The sequence below is a fragment of the Ambystoma mexicanum genome, chromosome 9 (assembly GCF_040938575.1).
Source record: "Ambystoma mexicanum isolate Mex_15411 chromosome 9, UKY_AmexF1_1, whole genome shotgun sequence".
Taxonomy (NCBI): domain Eukaryota; kingdom Metazoa; phylum Chordata; class Amphibia; order Caudata; family Ambystomatidae; genus Ambystoma; species Ambystoma mexicanum.
This window is the reverse complement of record NC_090931.1, coordinates 170,778,215-170,794,712: the sequence shown is the minus strand read 5'-3', so window position 1 is coordinate 170,794,712 and position 16,498 is coordinate 170,778,215. Positions and strand designations below refer to the sequence as shown.

The 16,498-nt window shown below is 47.9% G+C and overlaps 1 protein-coding gene across 5 annotated transcripts in view; it reads right to left on the bottom strand.

Annotated features, from left to right (window-relative positions):
• Nucleotides 1-328: 328 nt before the first annotated feature.
• MCAM (melanoma cell adhesion molecule) overlaps nucleotides 329-16,498 on the bottom strand; it is a 222,496-nt gene continuing 206,326 nt past the window's right edge. For all 5 annotated transcript variants that reach the window (XM_069614367.1, XM_069614368.1, XM_069614369.1 and 2 more), the window contains 2 exons: nucleotides 15,476-15,596; nucleotides 329-3,054 (listed from right to left, as the gene is read on the bottom strand). In XM_069614367.1, the coding sequence (XP_069470468.1) occupies nucleotides 3,025-3,054; nucleotides 15,476-15,596 (151 nt within the window). In that variant the 3' untranslated portion in view covers nucleotides 329-3,024. The remainder of the gene's footprint in view (nucleotides 3,055-15,475; nucleotides 15,597-16,498) is intronic.

Here is a 16,498-nt window from a genome sequence, read left to right as displayed (position 1 = left end):
AATGGGGGATATCCAGGAGGGGGCTGTAAAACAAAACACCTCATCTCCCAGCCTTTCCCTTTAAAGCACCCAATGTCCTCCCCCAGCAGCAAGCTCTATGTGGCACCGCAGCACGAGGCTGATAGACAGATTGGTACATGTGCCACACGCACATGGTGCATCATTTTAGGGAAATGCCGTCTAGGTAGGACAGGACTTTTAGAAAATCGTTTGCTGTATTATCTTTTGGGTCAAGAAAGCTTCCCCGTTCGCCTTGAAAAGAGAAAGCAATGGTGGTGCCATCGTTGATGGGACCTTTAGGATAAGATGGACAAAATGAGAAACAAAGTAGGACTTCAACCTTTATTAATACTTTAAAAAAATGCAAAGGACAAGTCAAAAACAGGTCAACTCTTAAATTTACACACAAACCAACAAAAATATATATAGATAACCCAAGCTTTTGCTGACTGCTCCAGCTGATCACTCTCTAGCACGTTGATTGCAGAGTTCTTATGTCATCTCATCAGACGGCCCGGATATCCTCCTGTGCCAGAACAGACTTCAATTTAAGACACAGACCCAGGCAAAGAGACACTGGCCCAGGTAAAAAAGGCATGAGCCCGGAAAGAGCCGATGGCCTATCAGTCCCCTCACTAACGGGGCCACCCCTCACACCAGACCTATTCCTCTCTTCGCAGTCCGTTGCTTTACCATCCTGTCGTGGGAGTTTTCAGAAGTGGCATTGTCAGGTCCTTTCTTTAGGTAGATTGCCTCGATCATTCACTTAATGAGGGTGCTGGTACCTTGGGCACATGTTAAGGGGATCTCACAACATGGGACGAATGTAGGCCCTCCGCAAAAGCTCTTAATACAACTCGGTGGCAATGGCGATGAAGGCCCACTCTGTGAGCCTGCAAGTCCTCCTGGAAGGATCGGTTTTTGGGGGAGGGGCGGGAGGTGTATCTATTTGACGAAACCTGGATGGGATGGACTTGGACATCATTGTGGCGGATCCCTCAGCAGGACCACACCCTCCTATAGTTCCCCACATCCAGAGAGCATCAACCTTTCCTCACATCCACATGAAGAAGCACAACACCGAAACACTTTAGCAGTGGACAAACAGTGCCATGTGAGTCCCTGTGCCTACATCCAAGAGGATTTGGTGAGCTTGGCCCAACCCCACAGAAGCTTTCTCTAGAACACGATGCCCTTATCTTAGAAGACCCAATCTATTCCTGTTGAAACCATACTTTTAGTCCTCTACTGATAACCCCAGTCTTATGGAACACGTTACTTGAAAACATGTTTAGAACTTTTCCAAAGTCAACCCAGGAGCATGCAAAGCATGCAATTCTGTTGCAGATCATTGCTCCTAAACGTTCAATTAAATGGACAAACTCCTGCACATGCTAGAAACAATGTAGTTGTTGCTTGCTAATCTCAGAAGGCAAGCAACTTCAGCCCCGGATCTTTGGGGCAGGGCTCTATCCTGTTGGGGTCCTGCCCGATGTCTAGGAATATTTCAAAAACTGTGCACCTGGGTGGAGGCCAAGTCACCCAGAAGGAGGTCTTTACTGTCAAGCAACCTTACTCTCCCTTGTGAAGCCACGCTGTGGGCACAGGACTTACTGCAAATGAACCCACGCTGGTCTGCACAATGGCCATGGTGGATTGGAGGCCACAGCACCTTATCCCCATCCAGAAAATCCTGCACTTGGAAGGCACCAGCAGACATACACGGGACAAACGCAAACATGTACTGCACTATGCTGGGGTGGGATACACAAAACATACAATGATCGGCACACGACTCTGGGAACGGGCATTGAGAGGAGAGGACAGCTTGAAAGAAGAAATGGACACGTTATGATAAAGGTAAAGGGTGGCTATACAATGCAGACTGCGTGCGTTCATAATAAGTCATTCAGAGATGAGAGTTACTTACATGTAACTCTGATTCTTGGGTGCTGCTACTGTTCATAGAAGCACATGCTTCGACAAATTAAAAGCATGCAAGTCTATAAAAGAAACAATGACTGAGAACCAGAAACACGGTCCAGTGCTTGCTACGAAATTCTTTAAACTCGGGATGGATTTAGAAACAAAATGGCCGCCCTCATGGTTAGACATGAAAAGGCAGTGGTACCTGACACACTGTTGGCCTACATACGTGTCTCATGTACACGTGGTGTTGGATTCTCTGTAGGGGGGGCTCCCCACCAGGTCTGCTCAGGGGTGTGTTTACATCCAGGAGTCTGCAACATTAGGCTCTCCAGATGTGTTGGACCACAACTGCCCTCTACATTAGCTAGTATTGTCAATACTGAAGGTTCATGGTTGTCAGTCAAAAACACGGAGAGGCACAGGTTGCAGACCCTCTGCTCTAGAATGCAGCTGCATGGTTCAACAGTTCTCTTGTGCACCCAGATGTGCCAGCGAAAGGGCTCTGATGGGGACAGGCAAGAGTAAATGCAGAGGCATTGCCACCATGCCGTGGCACATGGGGGCAAGGAATGCAAAGGATACAGCCAACCATGAAATGTGCATTTTGGGGAAAGGGCATCGGGTGATGGTGGGCAGACTAGGACAGTGGTACGATATGTCGGCGACAGTTCAAATACTTTGTTTTTGAATGCAATCAACATGTTTACAACTGGAGTGGAAATCAAGACGAGTCCTGGCCGTCAGGCACGTTCTCCGACTCCCATTGGGTGGCTTCCTGAGGTTCCGTGGGAAGAGAAAGCAGGCCCAGACTTTGCCTGGGGCCCTTCTGTAGACTGCCAGGTGGCCGGGGGTCGACAATCCACCACGTCACCTTTTTGATGAGAATTACTTTTTGGCTTTCTCTTTCTCGCAGATATGTTTGTGCTGTGTTTGGTTCCCATCCTCTCACCGGGGCGAAGGCTGGTGATCCAGGCAGCCCCCCTCACCTTGCTCTCAGTGCTTGGGCAAAGAAGAGGTCCCAAGAAAGGTGGGGGCAGGGGATGGGCTAGGGGCATGGTAGATCTTGGGGGGAAAGGAAAAAAAGTCTGTTGCCTTTTAGTTTCTCAGATCGATGTATTTCTCCCCCTGAAAAGCAGGACAATGAACGACAGGATATTAGGTTTAAGATTTAAATCATAGGAAAGAAAATCAGACACTGTTGAACTCAAGTATGGTACAGGGTTACATTGTGATATCATTATTTGAAAAATCATTCCTTACACCAGACATGAATAAGAGAAATACTTTTCACCATTTGCAACATAGGTTCCAAGCCCTGCAATGCTTATCTGCAAGCCAATCACATACATTAAGAACATTTAATGTTCCCTTGACCAGACTGTTCACTCACAAAAGTTGAAATTAACAAAAATACCAGGGAATGCCCTTACCCTCCACAACCCTAGGATACAAGGCCCAAAATGTTGTAATACTCTCACTGGGTCCCTGAGAGAGCAGCCAAAGTACCTCACCTTTATAAAAGATGCTAAAAACTGACCATGAGAGAGGCACTCGTTTAATTAAGGACCATTAGATGGTATAATCTGGCCTCACCCGAAAGGCCTAGAGAGACGGACGATCAGTGCCACTCTTCACCCGCCATTAGCCCTAAATGCATCTCTCGGCTTCTACCCAAAACATAGCTCCTTCGCCCCTAGAATCTGAACCGGTCAAGTGACCAGTGTCCAAACCCTGCATCTTTAACAAAATACCTGAGTCACCCCCACTAACCCTGGTGCCCCCACATGTGCCTTGCACACATGTTCATCACTATTTGTTCAAGGATCCATGTACAAGTGTTCTGGAGGGGTCCACAAGGTCACAAATGAGGCGCTGTAGAAACCTTACCTCCCCAATAACACGTATATTCCTTTTTTTAAATGGGTGGGTTTTCCATTTAGTTAAATCATCCATGCTTTAGTAACTTACCAAAAGTTACCATGTTTGGACTTTTAATGATTTAACCATTAGATTGCTTAGTGGTAATTGTAATGGGTTATTTATAATGCGCTTAATACCCAGAGGTTTCTAAGCATGGACCCGAGGATCGAACCTGTGTTGCTCCGCCTCGTCTTGCATTCAAAACAAACACGTTGCCCCTGAGCTATCCTCCCAAGACTAAGACTGTCACTGCTGGTTCTTAAAAAAAAATACACTTTCATGTACTAATACTCCCTTTGGTCCAGTTCAATACATTAAATCGGAACACACATGGGTACACCCTTTTATTGCACGAATAGTGAATCTGCACAACACCACCTGTGGGGAGTGCTCGAGAACAGCACCAGTGCTTAATTTTTAGGGGTGTTTGCCAGGGCACAGGCCTGGCTCTTATTTTTGAGCCCCAGCACTTATTGTCTTAGTCTCACCTTAATTCTATGACAAGACAGGAGGCTCATATTATGCATGCTAATCTTTACTCTGAAACCACAGCAGCAAAGAAAACACTTTACAAACAAAAAAGTTTAAAACAGAACTAAACAGAGTTCAATGTCAATGCAAGGAGGAACTCCCCAATCCATCATGGAGGACAGGTCATGCCCTGCAGGAGGCCAATGAGCAGGGACCCTTCCTTATATAAGTCCATTACTCTAAACCCAACCCCTCTTTCTTTGCTGCTGAAATCCACAGCTAAGTCTACTCCTCCTAGTTGTTGCCTTAGTGTGAAATTATGGAGTTTAGAGTTTTTTCTTTGAATAATATTGAAAGAGCTTTGGTGATTTATAACACTGTTCTGGAGAAATGGGCATTTCATGTGTGTTTGCATTACTTTACTGAAAGTCGCGTTCGCGCTCGAACGCTTTCCTCCAGTCCAGAGTGTTACATTGTAGCAGTGCTCCGTATGGAGCATTCCGCTCGTTAATGGCTTCTTGTTGCCTTTCTATAACGGCGTTCGCGCCTTGTTTACTTTAATTTGGTCGCGTCGCCCTCCTCATTTAACAACTGGGCGGCGACGCGCGAAATGTTTTTCCCTCAAGAGAGGGTTTGTTTATTGGTTAAGCGGTGGTCTCCCCGGAGCCAGCACGCTCGTTCCCTCAGTTTGTTTTGTGACGCGCGCGGTCTGTTCAAGAAGCTCAGCTTCTTCCGGCGCGCGTCACGGCAGTTTAAACTGGCCTTGCAGGTCAATCAGTTCACGCGCGTCGCGTGTGTGTTGTTTCCATTTTATACGCTGCTCGCGTATGAAGTCAGGAGGTTACAGGCTTTGCCTGTTTTGGGGCCCGGCTGCGAGGCGGCTCGCTAGGGCCTTATTGTAGTTGGTGAAGCTCTTTAGTGAGCACTTCTACAGCGGGCAGCTGTCCTCTTTATTTATTTTTAAGTTGAACGCCATGTTTTCTTTGTTTGGGGTTTATTTCTGTTTAATATGTTTATTAGGTTTACTCTTTATATTATGTGCATATGAGCAGTTGAGGTGCACTTACTCAGTGTACTCTTTGATAAGCAATATGTTTAAGTGTTGACTGGAGCACTTTTGCGTTTCCAGAATTGTCAGTAACCCGGATAGTACAGTAAGTATCACCTTCTATAAGGGCCAGGGGTTCGGACCCTTGTGAGGGCGTAACCCCTCTTCTTTGGATATTTTAAATATTTTCAATTTTTTAAATATTTTTTATATTTTATATTTATTTATTAAGTTCTTTAAAGAAAAGACTGCGAGGAGGTGGTTATAACAGACTCATGTGGGGGTTGTACCTTCCCTCTAGCCATCACTATGGTGTTAACCTTCGTCTTAGTAAAAATTCTGATGCCCTTTACCTTAGTTAGATTTGGGACAACTCAGTCCTTTCCTTAGGTTTTTGCTTTCCCCAATAACAATTGCTCCACCCAATGCTCGTGCTGATTAAGCTGCAGAGAGTTTTTCTCTCGACATGAGGGGAGAAAATGATACTTTATGCCCCTTTTGAGGTCTGCAGGGCTTGACGCTCTCTTTAGTGGGGAAGTGTTCCCTTACTATTTGTCCCATTTGGACGTTCTTTTACTATTGAACTATTGGCGGAGACAAGCCAGCTCGAGGGTAACTGTTCAGTTTGTTGCATGACACGTTGGACAACCATGTTCTGCTTGGATGAAATGTTTGGAAGCACTTGCTGATTTCAGGTGGGTGAGTTGCCAAATAATAACTTTCTGGCGCCTGCCCCGTGGGCTTCCTCCCAAAGCTTGGCCTATTGTTCAGCTGTCTGTCTGGCAGCGTGTTACAATTTCTCCTCTGCTAGAGGAGTATAGCAAGGCTTCGATATACTCAGGAGAGTTGTTTAGCCTCTTTTGTTATGTATATATATTTTCTACAGTGCAGCGAATGGAGTGCTGCCTTCACACCCGTGATCAGCCTACTGATGCAGGTTCCTATCTTGGAAGGGTATAAATCAGTCGTTTATCCCGCTGCAACCGATGAATAAACACCTCACACCACACTGGTGGTAGTAGTGATGAGTAATACTAGTATACCTGAGGGTTCGTAGCACTATACAAGTGCTATTTTGCTATGGGTAATGTGCTTAATATTCCTTCCCTGATTACCTTAGTGGCCAGCTCAGCCTCACAAAACACGCAGAGACTCTGACCTCTGGGTCTGATGGGCAGTGGTCCCAATATGCTTTCACAACCTTTTCATTTACGGGGCATGATAATTACCCCAGAGTGCTTTCCCCCTCATTCCCCTTCCCGCCATCCTTGGGGAGGGTTGCATCAGGATATTACACCTCTTGGAGTATACCCGATAGTTTCTGTTTTTCCTTTACAGGAATTCAGACTCGTGACCAGTGCAGACTCGCACTGAGCAGTTCCCTCGCGTCAGTTTACTTCCTTTGCGCTAATGCCTGATATTTCCATAAGTTCATTTGAGCCCATTTCATGGTCAGGGGGTTGGTTGGAAGTGCAAGAGTGTATTTATTTATTTTAAGGGTGTAAAGCGAGGCTTTAGCGTGGTCCTCGGGGTAGCCTTCTTTTGGGTTGCAAGGTTTTCCTTAGATAAGTGGGGAAGGGTTCTCCTCCTTTGGGGAGGTTCAATTTCCCTTGGTGGGATAGAGGGGTTTGGAAGCGCTACTAATCTCCCATCCATGTCTGTCAGTGCGTTTCCCAGAGGGCTGGGATATATATATATGGGATACATTACTCACCGTAATCGTATTTCTGATGCTTGTATCTGCTTAGATTCACATGCTGTGCATAGGCCGACATCTAGTGGAAGCTGCGGAGTATTACAGTTTGTTTTTCGAAGTCGAAAAATGGGCGTCGACACAGGGCGTGCCAGTAATACTATCCCTAGTGTGACGTCCCCTGTACCCATGATCCCTCACGCGTCTAGGATCCCCAGATTGTGTTTTTCCTGACATGAGGTAGCATGAGGAGTAGCGTGAGTACAGATAGTCCAAGCAGATAGACAGAAAGGTAAGACTACAAGCAACCATGCGCCTTCTCTCGGAGGGGAGGAAGGGTGGGTCGCATGTGAATCTAAGCAGATACAAGCATCAGAAATACGATTACGGTGAGTAATGTATCCCTTCTGAGGCTTGTGGAATCTGCTTAGATCACATGCTGTGCATAGATTAGCGAGCAGTACCAGAAGAAGGAGGTGGGATGTGAGAAGGGTCATGAGCAAACAGGTGTCTTAGAACCGCTTGTCCCACCTGTGTATCTGCCTTGGAATGAGTGTCAATGCAGTAATGCTGAGTAAAAGTGTGAATAGAGCTCCAAGTAGCCGCTTTGCAAATGGTGTCAAGGGGAACATTTGCAATGAAAGCCAGAGTGGCCCCAATGCCTCTGGTAGAGTGGGCCCTTGGCGTAAAAGGCAGAGTCTTTTTAGAAAGAGAGTAACACAGCTGTATACAGTTGATAATCCACTTTGAGATAGCGCCCTTAGAGACGCGATCCCCCTCTCTGCCTGTAGCTACGGAGACAAACAGTTGATCTGTCTTTCTTAGCGGTCTGGTTTTATTTACATAGTATAAGACCGCCCTACGCACATCTAGGGTGTGTAGTTTCACCTCAGCTGAGCTTTGTGGGTTTTGGAAGAAAGCCGGAAGCTCGATGGACTGGTTTACATGGAATTTGGATATGAATTTTGGTGAGAATCTAGGGTGTGTGCGTAAAACCAGTTTGTCCTTGTGGATAGTAAAGAAAGGATCTTGCACTGACAGAGCCTGAATTTCACTGACCCTTCTTATGGAGGTAATGGCTACTAAGAAGGTCGTTTTATAAGTCAGGTGTTTGAGACTACTTTTATGCATGGGTTCGAAGGGGGGCCCCATGAGCTTAGATAGCACCACATTGAGATCCCATCCTGGCGGTGGGTTCGAGATAGGAGGGTGAAGTCTCTTTACTCCTTCCATGAAGGCTTTAACCACTGGTACTTTCCACCACGAAACCTTGTTATGGGATGTGGTGTAGGCTGAGAGGGCTGCCAGGTGTACTTTCAGAGAGTTAAAAACCAACCCTGCATCCAGCAGGTGGAGCATGTATGTTACAACGTTGGAAGGAGTGCAATCAACCGGGTTGATTTGTTTACTCTGGCACCAGATAACGAATCTTTTCCACTTGTCAAAGTAACAGTGCCTTGTATTTGGTTTCCTGGACTCTTTTAGAATGTCCATACACCTCTGTGGTAATTTGAGATGTCCAAACTCTATGACTTCAGGAGCCATGCTGCTAGGTTCATAGAGTTGGGTTCCTGATGCACTGTTTGACCTTGTTGCTGGGACAGAAGGTTGTACCAGGCTGGGAGTCTGATGGGCTCGCACACCGCCATCCTGCGTAGGTGTGGAAACCATGGTTGTCTCGCCCACATGGGAGCAACTAGGATGAGCGTCATCGATTCCTTGTTCATCTTGTACACCACCTTCCTGATGAGAGGAGTTGGTGGGAAAGCGTACGCAAACATCCCTGACCAGTTCATCCACAGGGCATTCCCCTGGGAGTCCGGTTGTGGGAACCTGGATGCAAATCCTGGGCATTGTTTGTTTTCGCTTGTGGCGAATAGGTCTATAGTGGGGAAACCCCACTGAGAGAAGAGATCTTCTACTACGTCTTTGTGAAGGACCCATTCGTGTTCTACTGGGAGGGAGTCTCTGCTTAGAGCATCCGCTAGGGAATTGAGCTCCCCTGGAACATGTTGCGATGACAGGAAGATGTTCCGTCTGAGTGCCCATATCCATATTTTCTGGGCAAGCTTGGACAGATTTGGCGAACGAGTCCCTCCTTGCTTGTTCAGATAGAACATGGCTGTCGTGCTGTCCGTCCTGATCTGCACCGACAAGTTTAGTAGATGGGGCTCGAACGCCTGCAGCGCTCGGAATACTGCCAGAAGCTCTAGCAGATTGATGTGGTTCTTGGCTACTGAGTGAGACCAGAGACCCTGAGCTGTGTGGTGGAGATGGTGAGCTCCCCACCCTGTCAGGCATGCATCTGTAGTCACCACTGCCTGTACTTCGGGATCGTAAAAGGGTTTCCCCTTTGCGAGATTCTCTCTTGTCCACCAGAGTAGGTTTTGTACTAGTGTTGGCGAAACGACCACTAGATCGTCCCACTGACCACCTGCCTGAGACCACTGTTTCGCCAACCATTCCTGCATGGGACGCATGCGCAGACGCGCGTGGGGGACCAGGTAAATGCATGACGCCATCATGCCCAGTAACCGCATAGCTTTGCGTACTGTTATCTGTTGACCTGACTGATAATGCGGAATTTGCAGAAGTATGTTCCGAATTCTTTCTTCCGACGGGAAGGTCAATCCTTTCTGAGTATCTAGGATAGCTCCTAGAAACTGTTTTGAGGTGCTTGGCACCAGACTTGACTTTTTCTCGTTGATGGAGAAGCCTAATTCGTGGAGGAGGTCGATGGTCCTCTGAATGTTTGACCTGCAGATTCCTGGGGTTTCCCCCGTTATGAGCCAGTCGTCCAGATAAGGGTACACTGGGATTGCCTCCCTGCGTAGGTGTGCAGCTGCCACCGCCAGTACCTTGGTGAATACCCTTGGTGCTGAAGCTATCCCGAAGGGCAGTACCTTGAATTGGTAGTGGCGACTGTCCACCTTGAAGCGCAAGTATTTTCTGTGCGCCGGGAGCATGGAAATATGAAAATAGGCATCTTTCATATCCAAGGTTGCCATGTAATCCCCCTTTTTTAGGAGTGGGATTACCTCTTGTAGTGTGGTCATACGGAATTTTTTGGGGCTTGACATATTTGTTGGCAGGCCGTAAGTCCAAAACTGGGCGCATTGTTAAATCTTTCTTTGGCACAAGGAAGTAAGTTGAATAGATACCCTTGTTTACCTGGTGTCCCGGGACGAGTTCTATTGCGTCCTTTTGTAGCAGAATGGCGATCTCCTCGAGGAGGATCTTCTGATGTTGTAAAGAGTGGACTTTTTGTCTTGGAGGATGGTTTAGGGGACGTTGCAGTAGTTCTATGCAGTACCCATTGGATACTGTTGACAGCACCCATCTGTCGGATGTTATCCCTTCCCATGCCTGGGTGAAACTTGATATTCGTCCCCCTACTGGGGTTGCATGGGAAGGGACCCTGAACTGAGCGTCACTGCTTTGGTGGAGGCGTGCCTCCTCCTTTACTGGGGCTGCCTCTGCCTCTACCGCGTCCTCTTTTACTACCCCTACCATACGCCTGGGTAGACTGTTGTGAGCTGGTGTTCCACTGTGTACCCTGGGTGTGGGAGTAGCTATTTCCTCTATTGGAATTTTGGCCGCGGGAGCGACGAAAATTGCCATTCCCTCTTTGGTTAGGTGGTTTGGTAGTTAATTGGCCAAGGGATTTGAGGGTGTCGAATTCCTCCTTAGCGTTTTTTAGAGCGTCCTCGACTGCCTTCCCAAACAGGAGATCACTTTCCACTGGTTTGTCTAAGAGCGCAGCTTGTGTTTCTGCCTTGAATCCCGACTGCCTCAACCAAGCATGCCTTTTGATGACAGTCCCCTCTGCTATAAGTCTACCCGCATTGTCAGCGGCGTCCAGAGTTGCTTTTACAGTGCAGCCTGACACGTTCCTACCTTCCGCACAAATGCGAGCTAGCTGGCTTTTAAGGGGTTCGGGAGCAGAGTCTATTAGTGCTGCCACTTCTTCCCACTGGTGACAGTTGTAGCTAGCCAACAGTGTGGTGGAATTCGCGATTCTGGCTTGGTAGGCTGCCGTGGAAGCTACTTTCCTGCCAAAACCATAAAGTTTTTTACTTTCTTTGTCGGGGGGAGCCTCAGAGGAAGATAATGGTGTACCAGCTCTTTTGCGGGTGTTGGTTACTACTAGAGAGTCTGGCTTAAGTTGACCTCTAATATATAGGGGGTCCGACTGGGCTGCTTTAAACAGCTTCTCCACTCTCGGATTTACAGGTCTTGTCAGGTTTGGGTTGACAAGGGATGGTGCTATTCTGCGTTGAACAGATTTTAGGATGGGAATGGTCTGGGCTACTGGCTTCCTTTCCCCTATTAGTTCTTCCGCAAAGTCCCTTTCTTCCTGGGCACCTTGTGTGTCTATGTGGAAGTGGTTAGCTGCCCGAAAGAGCAGTTCATTAAGGAGGGGCTGATTATCTATCGGTGAATCAGACACTGGGGCTTCCCTTTCGACTGGTGAGTCCATTCTGAAAATATCTGGGCTATTTTCTGGCTCCTCCTCGTCTTCGCCGTAATAATCTGATCCTGCAGGATCTTCTGGCGTGTCAATTTCCTGACCTTCTATAAGGGAAGAGTTTCCTTGGTCTGTAGGGAAGAGGTAAGAAAAGGGTTGGGCCTCGATGGGGTCTAAAGGCCTAAATGGTATCTCGACCCGGGGTCTTTTATTTGAGGGGATAGGGTCCCCTGACCCTGAGGGAGAATCTCCCTGAGGGTTTAACGCTAGTAGTTGTTCAGGGTGTCTGTCGAAAAAATTTGCCAAGGAAGACATCCTTGACATTACTCTGTCAATGTCCTCGCATGACCAGAGTTTTGAGCTTGGGGTGACCTTGCTGGGACTTTCTCTGGATTGGCCCTGAGAAGACTTGGTCAGTTCTTTTGTAGTGGAGGACTGCAAGGGTTGTTTCTTTTGCTGTTTACCCCCTTCCCCGTGGGTGGAAGTGTGTTTCCCCTTTCCCTTATCTTTCGACGCCTGGCGTCGAGGATCGGAGGTGGAATCCATGTTTTTCGAGCTAACTGGGCTTTCCTTACTCCCAAGTGAAGTACCCTTTCCCTGGGGTGCAGGCTGGGGGTGGAAGTCGTGTTCGTGGAAGTCGTGATCGTCTCCGGACGATTGATCTTCCGGGATATTAATGGTCGAGGCACTCTGTGCAAGTGTGGAGGCTTGCCTGACGTCGTGCGGCGACCTCGACCGGGACCGCCCAGAGGACGTCCTTTCGGACCGCTCCTTCTGTGCCTCTTTCCGAGGTTTCGACGACGTCGAATCTCGGGTGGATTTTTTGTGTTTAGCGTGTGTATGTGTAACGCTCTTGTCGCCGGGGGTCTTCCCCATAGTCGCCGGGACGGACGACCTTCCGAGGCCGGGGACGTGCGTTCGGCTGTCTTTCGACGCCTTGGTGCCCTCGCCGTCCGAAAGTTCGGCGTCGCTGCCGTCGCTGAAGGTACCCTCCGCTTCCATAGCTGCTAGCTTGGCGTGGTGGGCCCAACGCTTGGTGGAGCGGTCCTTAAGAGTTTTGGCCTTAAACCTACTACAGGCCCTGCAACCCGTTTCGGGGTGGTCTCTGGGTAGGCAAAGGTTGCACGTAGCGTGCTTATCTACCCAAGGGTATTTCTTATTACACTTGGGGCAAAACTGAAAGGGCGTACCCTCCATACGCGCCTGTGGGCAGCGGGCAAGTGTGTGTAGGTAATAAGGTGTCGAGTGTGGAAGTGTACCACCCCCACTCTCCCTACTTGTAGGGCCGAGGCCAGCGGCCCAGGCCCGAGCCGAGGCGGAAGCCTCAAGGCCCAATCCGTCGGGTATTCGACGTTGATCTCCTCCCCGGTTCGGCGTCGAGATGTTGATCGACGAAGGTTGGTCAAACGGGGCAAATTAGAATTATTTTAGAGTGAAAATATGGCAAAGCCAGGGAACTCCGCTGAAGTGCTTCCGACCAGAATGGCGGAAAAAAACAATCTGGGGATCCTAGACGCGTGAGGGATCATGGGTACAGGGGACGTCACACTAGGGATAGTATTACTGGCACGCCCTGTGTCGACGCCCATTTTTCGACTTCGAAAAACAAACTGTAATACTCCGCAGCTTCCACTAGATGTCGGCCTATGCACAGCATGTGATCTAAGCAGATTCCACAAGCCTCAGAAATATATATATATATATATTTAGTTATTGACTTGTGTCGCCTAGTCTCCTGCATGGCAGGTAGACCTATTGTTTTCACAGGAGATTGTTGGTTGCAATAAGGTGCCAGCTCTGGGTGCTGGGAGCTTCAAGGGTTCTTCAAATTGCATAAGGTAGAGGATAGTGCTCTTCTGGGGAGCGACTTCATTTTAACTGCTTAAGGATCAGTTCTTTACAGTTTAGAGTACTTGTTGAGTCTTTGGAATTTAGAGGGTCCTCCTTCGGTTAGTTTATGATCCTCTAGGGGAGTCATACCATGGAGGAGGGTACAAGATCGGGCACATCTGCAAAGGGGTTCAGATTTCACTATGATGGTAGTGGTTGGATATAAGATACATTTTTCTCTTTGCCAAGTTTGGACTCTTATAGGTCAGGTTTGTAAATATCTGCCTTTGTCATGGTAGCAAAGTCCTTCTTCAGTAGCTTGGGTGGTCTGTTGGTCTCCGTTCTGGGTAATTTGGCATGTTAGTGGTCAGGTGGGGCCTGCTCTTCCATTCTGCTTCCGCCTCCAGAAGACATACCTTCTTTATTATATTCATATGTCTGTAGACAATTGTGGGTTAAGTCTATTGCTTTTCATCTCCGCTCAGGATGGGTCGTCCTATTACAGATTAATAAATGACCTTTTTACTCCCATTTTACCTTTTTATGAAGGTTTGTCTTCCCACTTGTTCCTCAGTGTAGTTATGTAACATGCCCTGTCTTTTATGCGATATCTTCCTTTAACGCATGAGATGGCCCATCCTACTAGTGTAGAAAACTTGGTTCAGTGTTTCCCCTCTTTTAACCAGTTGGGTTTGGTGACCTGTAAGGAAAGCAGGAATTGGCACATCTTCCAGTTGTTGGTCTGCAGGGGATTTGGCTATGCCTTATATGACAGTTATTAAAGCAGCCTAGTCTTGGGCAGTTCTCTGGCGGCCAGTTGGTTGATCTAATGAAAGTGTTTAAATAATTTTCTTCTCCTATTATTTTATTATATTGTCTATGGTATTGATGATGTTGTGCTAGTAAGATGCAAGGGCTTTGAACTTGCATAATATGAGCCTCCTGTCTTGTCATAGAATGGCTAATCCCCCACACTAACGTGAGATGGGGGTTTAGATTCTATTAAAGACAAGGAGGCGATTATTATCCCACCCACCCACCCTGGGTATGATATGATATGACAGTTATGACACGCATGTACACAGATGTTTTAAGAAATAACAGTCTTTGGTTTGTTGGTCTTCCCATCCACCCACCCTTCTTGCTTGTTTTACAGCTACGAGTTGAGATTTTGAGCAGGAGGGTGGCTCACAGCTTCAAGTTATGGAGTGCGTGGTACGAGAGCTTCGCTGGATTTGCCTTCATCGTTTATCATCTGATCTGTGCAGTGGACGTCTGGTTCAAGACAGCTACAGAAAGAGGGGTTGGGTTTAGAGTAATGGACTTATATAAGGAAGGGTCCCTGCTCATTGGCCTCCTGCAGGGCATGACCTGTCCTCCATGATGGATTGGGGAGTTCCCCCTTGCATTGACATTGAACTCTGTTTAGTTCTGTTTTAAACTTTTTTGTTTGTAAAGTTTTTTCTTTGCTGCTGTGGTTTCAGAGTAAAGATTAGCATGCATAATAATCGCCTCCTTGTCTTCAATAGAATCTAAACCCCCATCTCACGTTAGTGTGGGGGATTAGCCATTATGCCATTAATCACAATAAGCAGGTGCACGCTGTAGCGCAACCTCAAATATGTTGATACTGTGGGGAGCAGCTGTGGGTGGTGGCAGCAGTCGTAACCACCCGCAGCGTCCCAGGAGTGTTACAAAATATTTGGGCACTGGCACTTTTTTTTTAAAGCACGGATTACAGCACCAACTTTAAGAATGCCTCGTCCAATCTTGTAGGCACAAAAAGCAAAAATATGTTATATGGGATTGCGATCTTTCCTGCACACCCGAAGTCTTCACTGCAATCATGGGATGCCTTTGACAGAAATGAATACTTTCCTAAGCCATTTTGAGGGGCATTCCATTAGGAACCTTAACATTCACAACGCGATCAAGCAAAATAGAACAACTGTTTAGCAGGCGGGCCAGACAATTCCAACAGCACACGAACCAAGCACATTTTTCAGCCGTTTTTCCGAGAGCTGGGTCTGGACCTTTCAGCTCTGCTGTACTGCAGTGGATTCCCTGCCCGGCGGCGACGAACCTCAAGATGGCGCCGCTGCTAGGACGTTCTCACCTGGTCACTCGAAGGCCTCTTCTCCCCGTTGTTGGATTCTTGCAGGAGCTCTGCCTCCTCCGGCAATTTGTCGCTTTTCATTTCCACTACAATATCATCTCTCTGGTCGTCTGGGTTTGTTCTGAGAAGCAGAGGAGAACACGTTTGCAAAAGTATCATTGAAAGGAACAGGAGTGTATTTGTACTTCCTGAATTAAAAAGTGCTTGCGCGAGGGAGGGGAAGTCAGAGTACTTGTAATGCCGGACTCCTCCAGCAGAGGGTGCATTGAAGCCAAGCAAACCATATTCATAGAAACGTTGCCCTGAAGGGACCAGGGTACGTCGGCTAGCCTTTGGGTAATCTTTTCCTGGCACTTTAGAAGATTTTTGACAGCAACCCCCATGAACCCCTAGCCAGCAAAGTCATGGGAAGTGTGTTCCAAACATCTGGAGGACCACACATGGAGTGCAAATGAGGTAGAGAACTCCTTGGAGAAAGAGAATGTTACTAGAGCATTTTGTGCACAGAGCCCACAGTGCACAGCACGTGCAGTAGCGCCAGACCGTAGCGGTGGCAGCCTTTGGTTCCAGGGGAGGCGGATAATAGGGGGGCCAGCAGGAGGCTTGGAGGTGCACTGTGCAACAGGGGGGATCCAGCAGGGAGGGACACCCCCGCCTCCCCTGGCCCCGCCACTGGTGCCAGGGGACAACTGGCTGTGTGCAAACTCCTTTTTCTGTTCTACATTCTCAGCAGACTGTTGTGAGCGCCCCACCAACCCCTGCAGCCCCAGTCCCTCCCATTAGGGTAAGTTGTTGGGAATAGTAAAGTGTTACCCGTTGGGATCTCAATGCCTTCAGACCCAGTCCTGCCCGGCAGAATAGGCTGTGAAGGAGAAGGCTGCAGAGAGCAAGAGAAGGGCACTCACACCACCTGCAGGTCCAGACTCTCCCAGCAGGAAGCGCTGTGGGCAACGGTAACCCTCTAGGATAGAGGGGTGCTTGTAGTCCCACATTCTCCCAGCAAGTGGTGGTATTGGGAGTAGA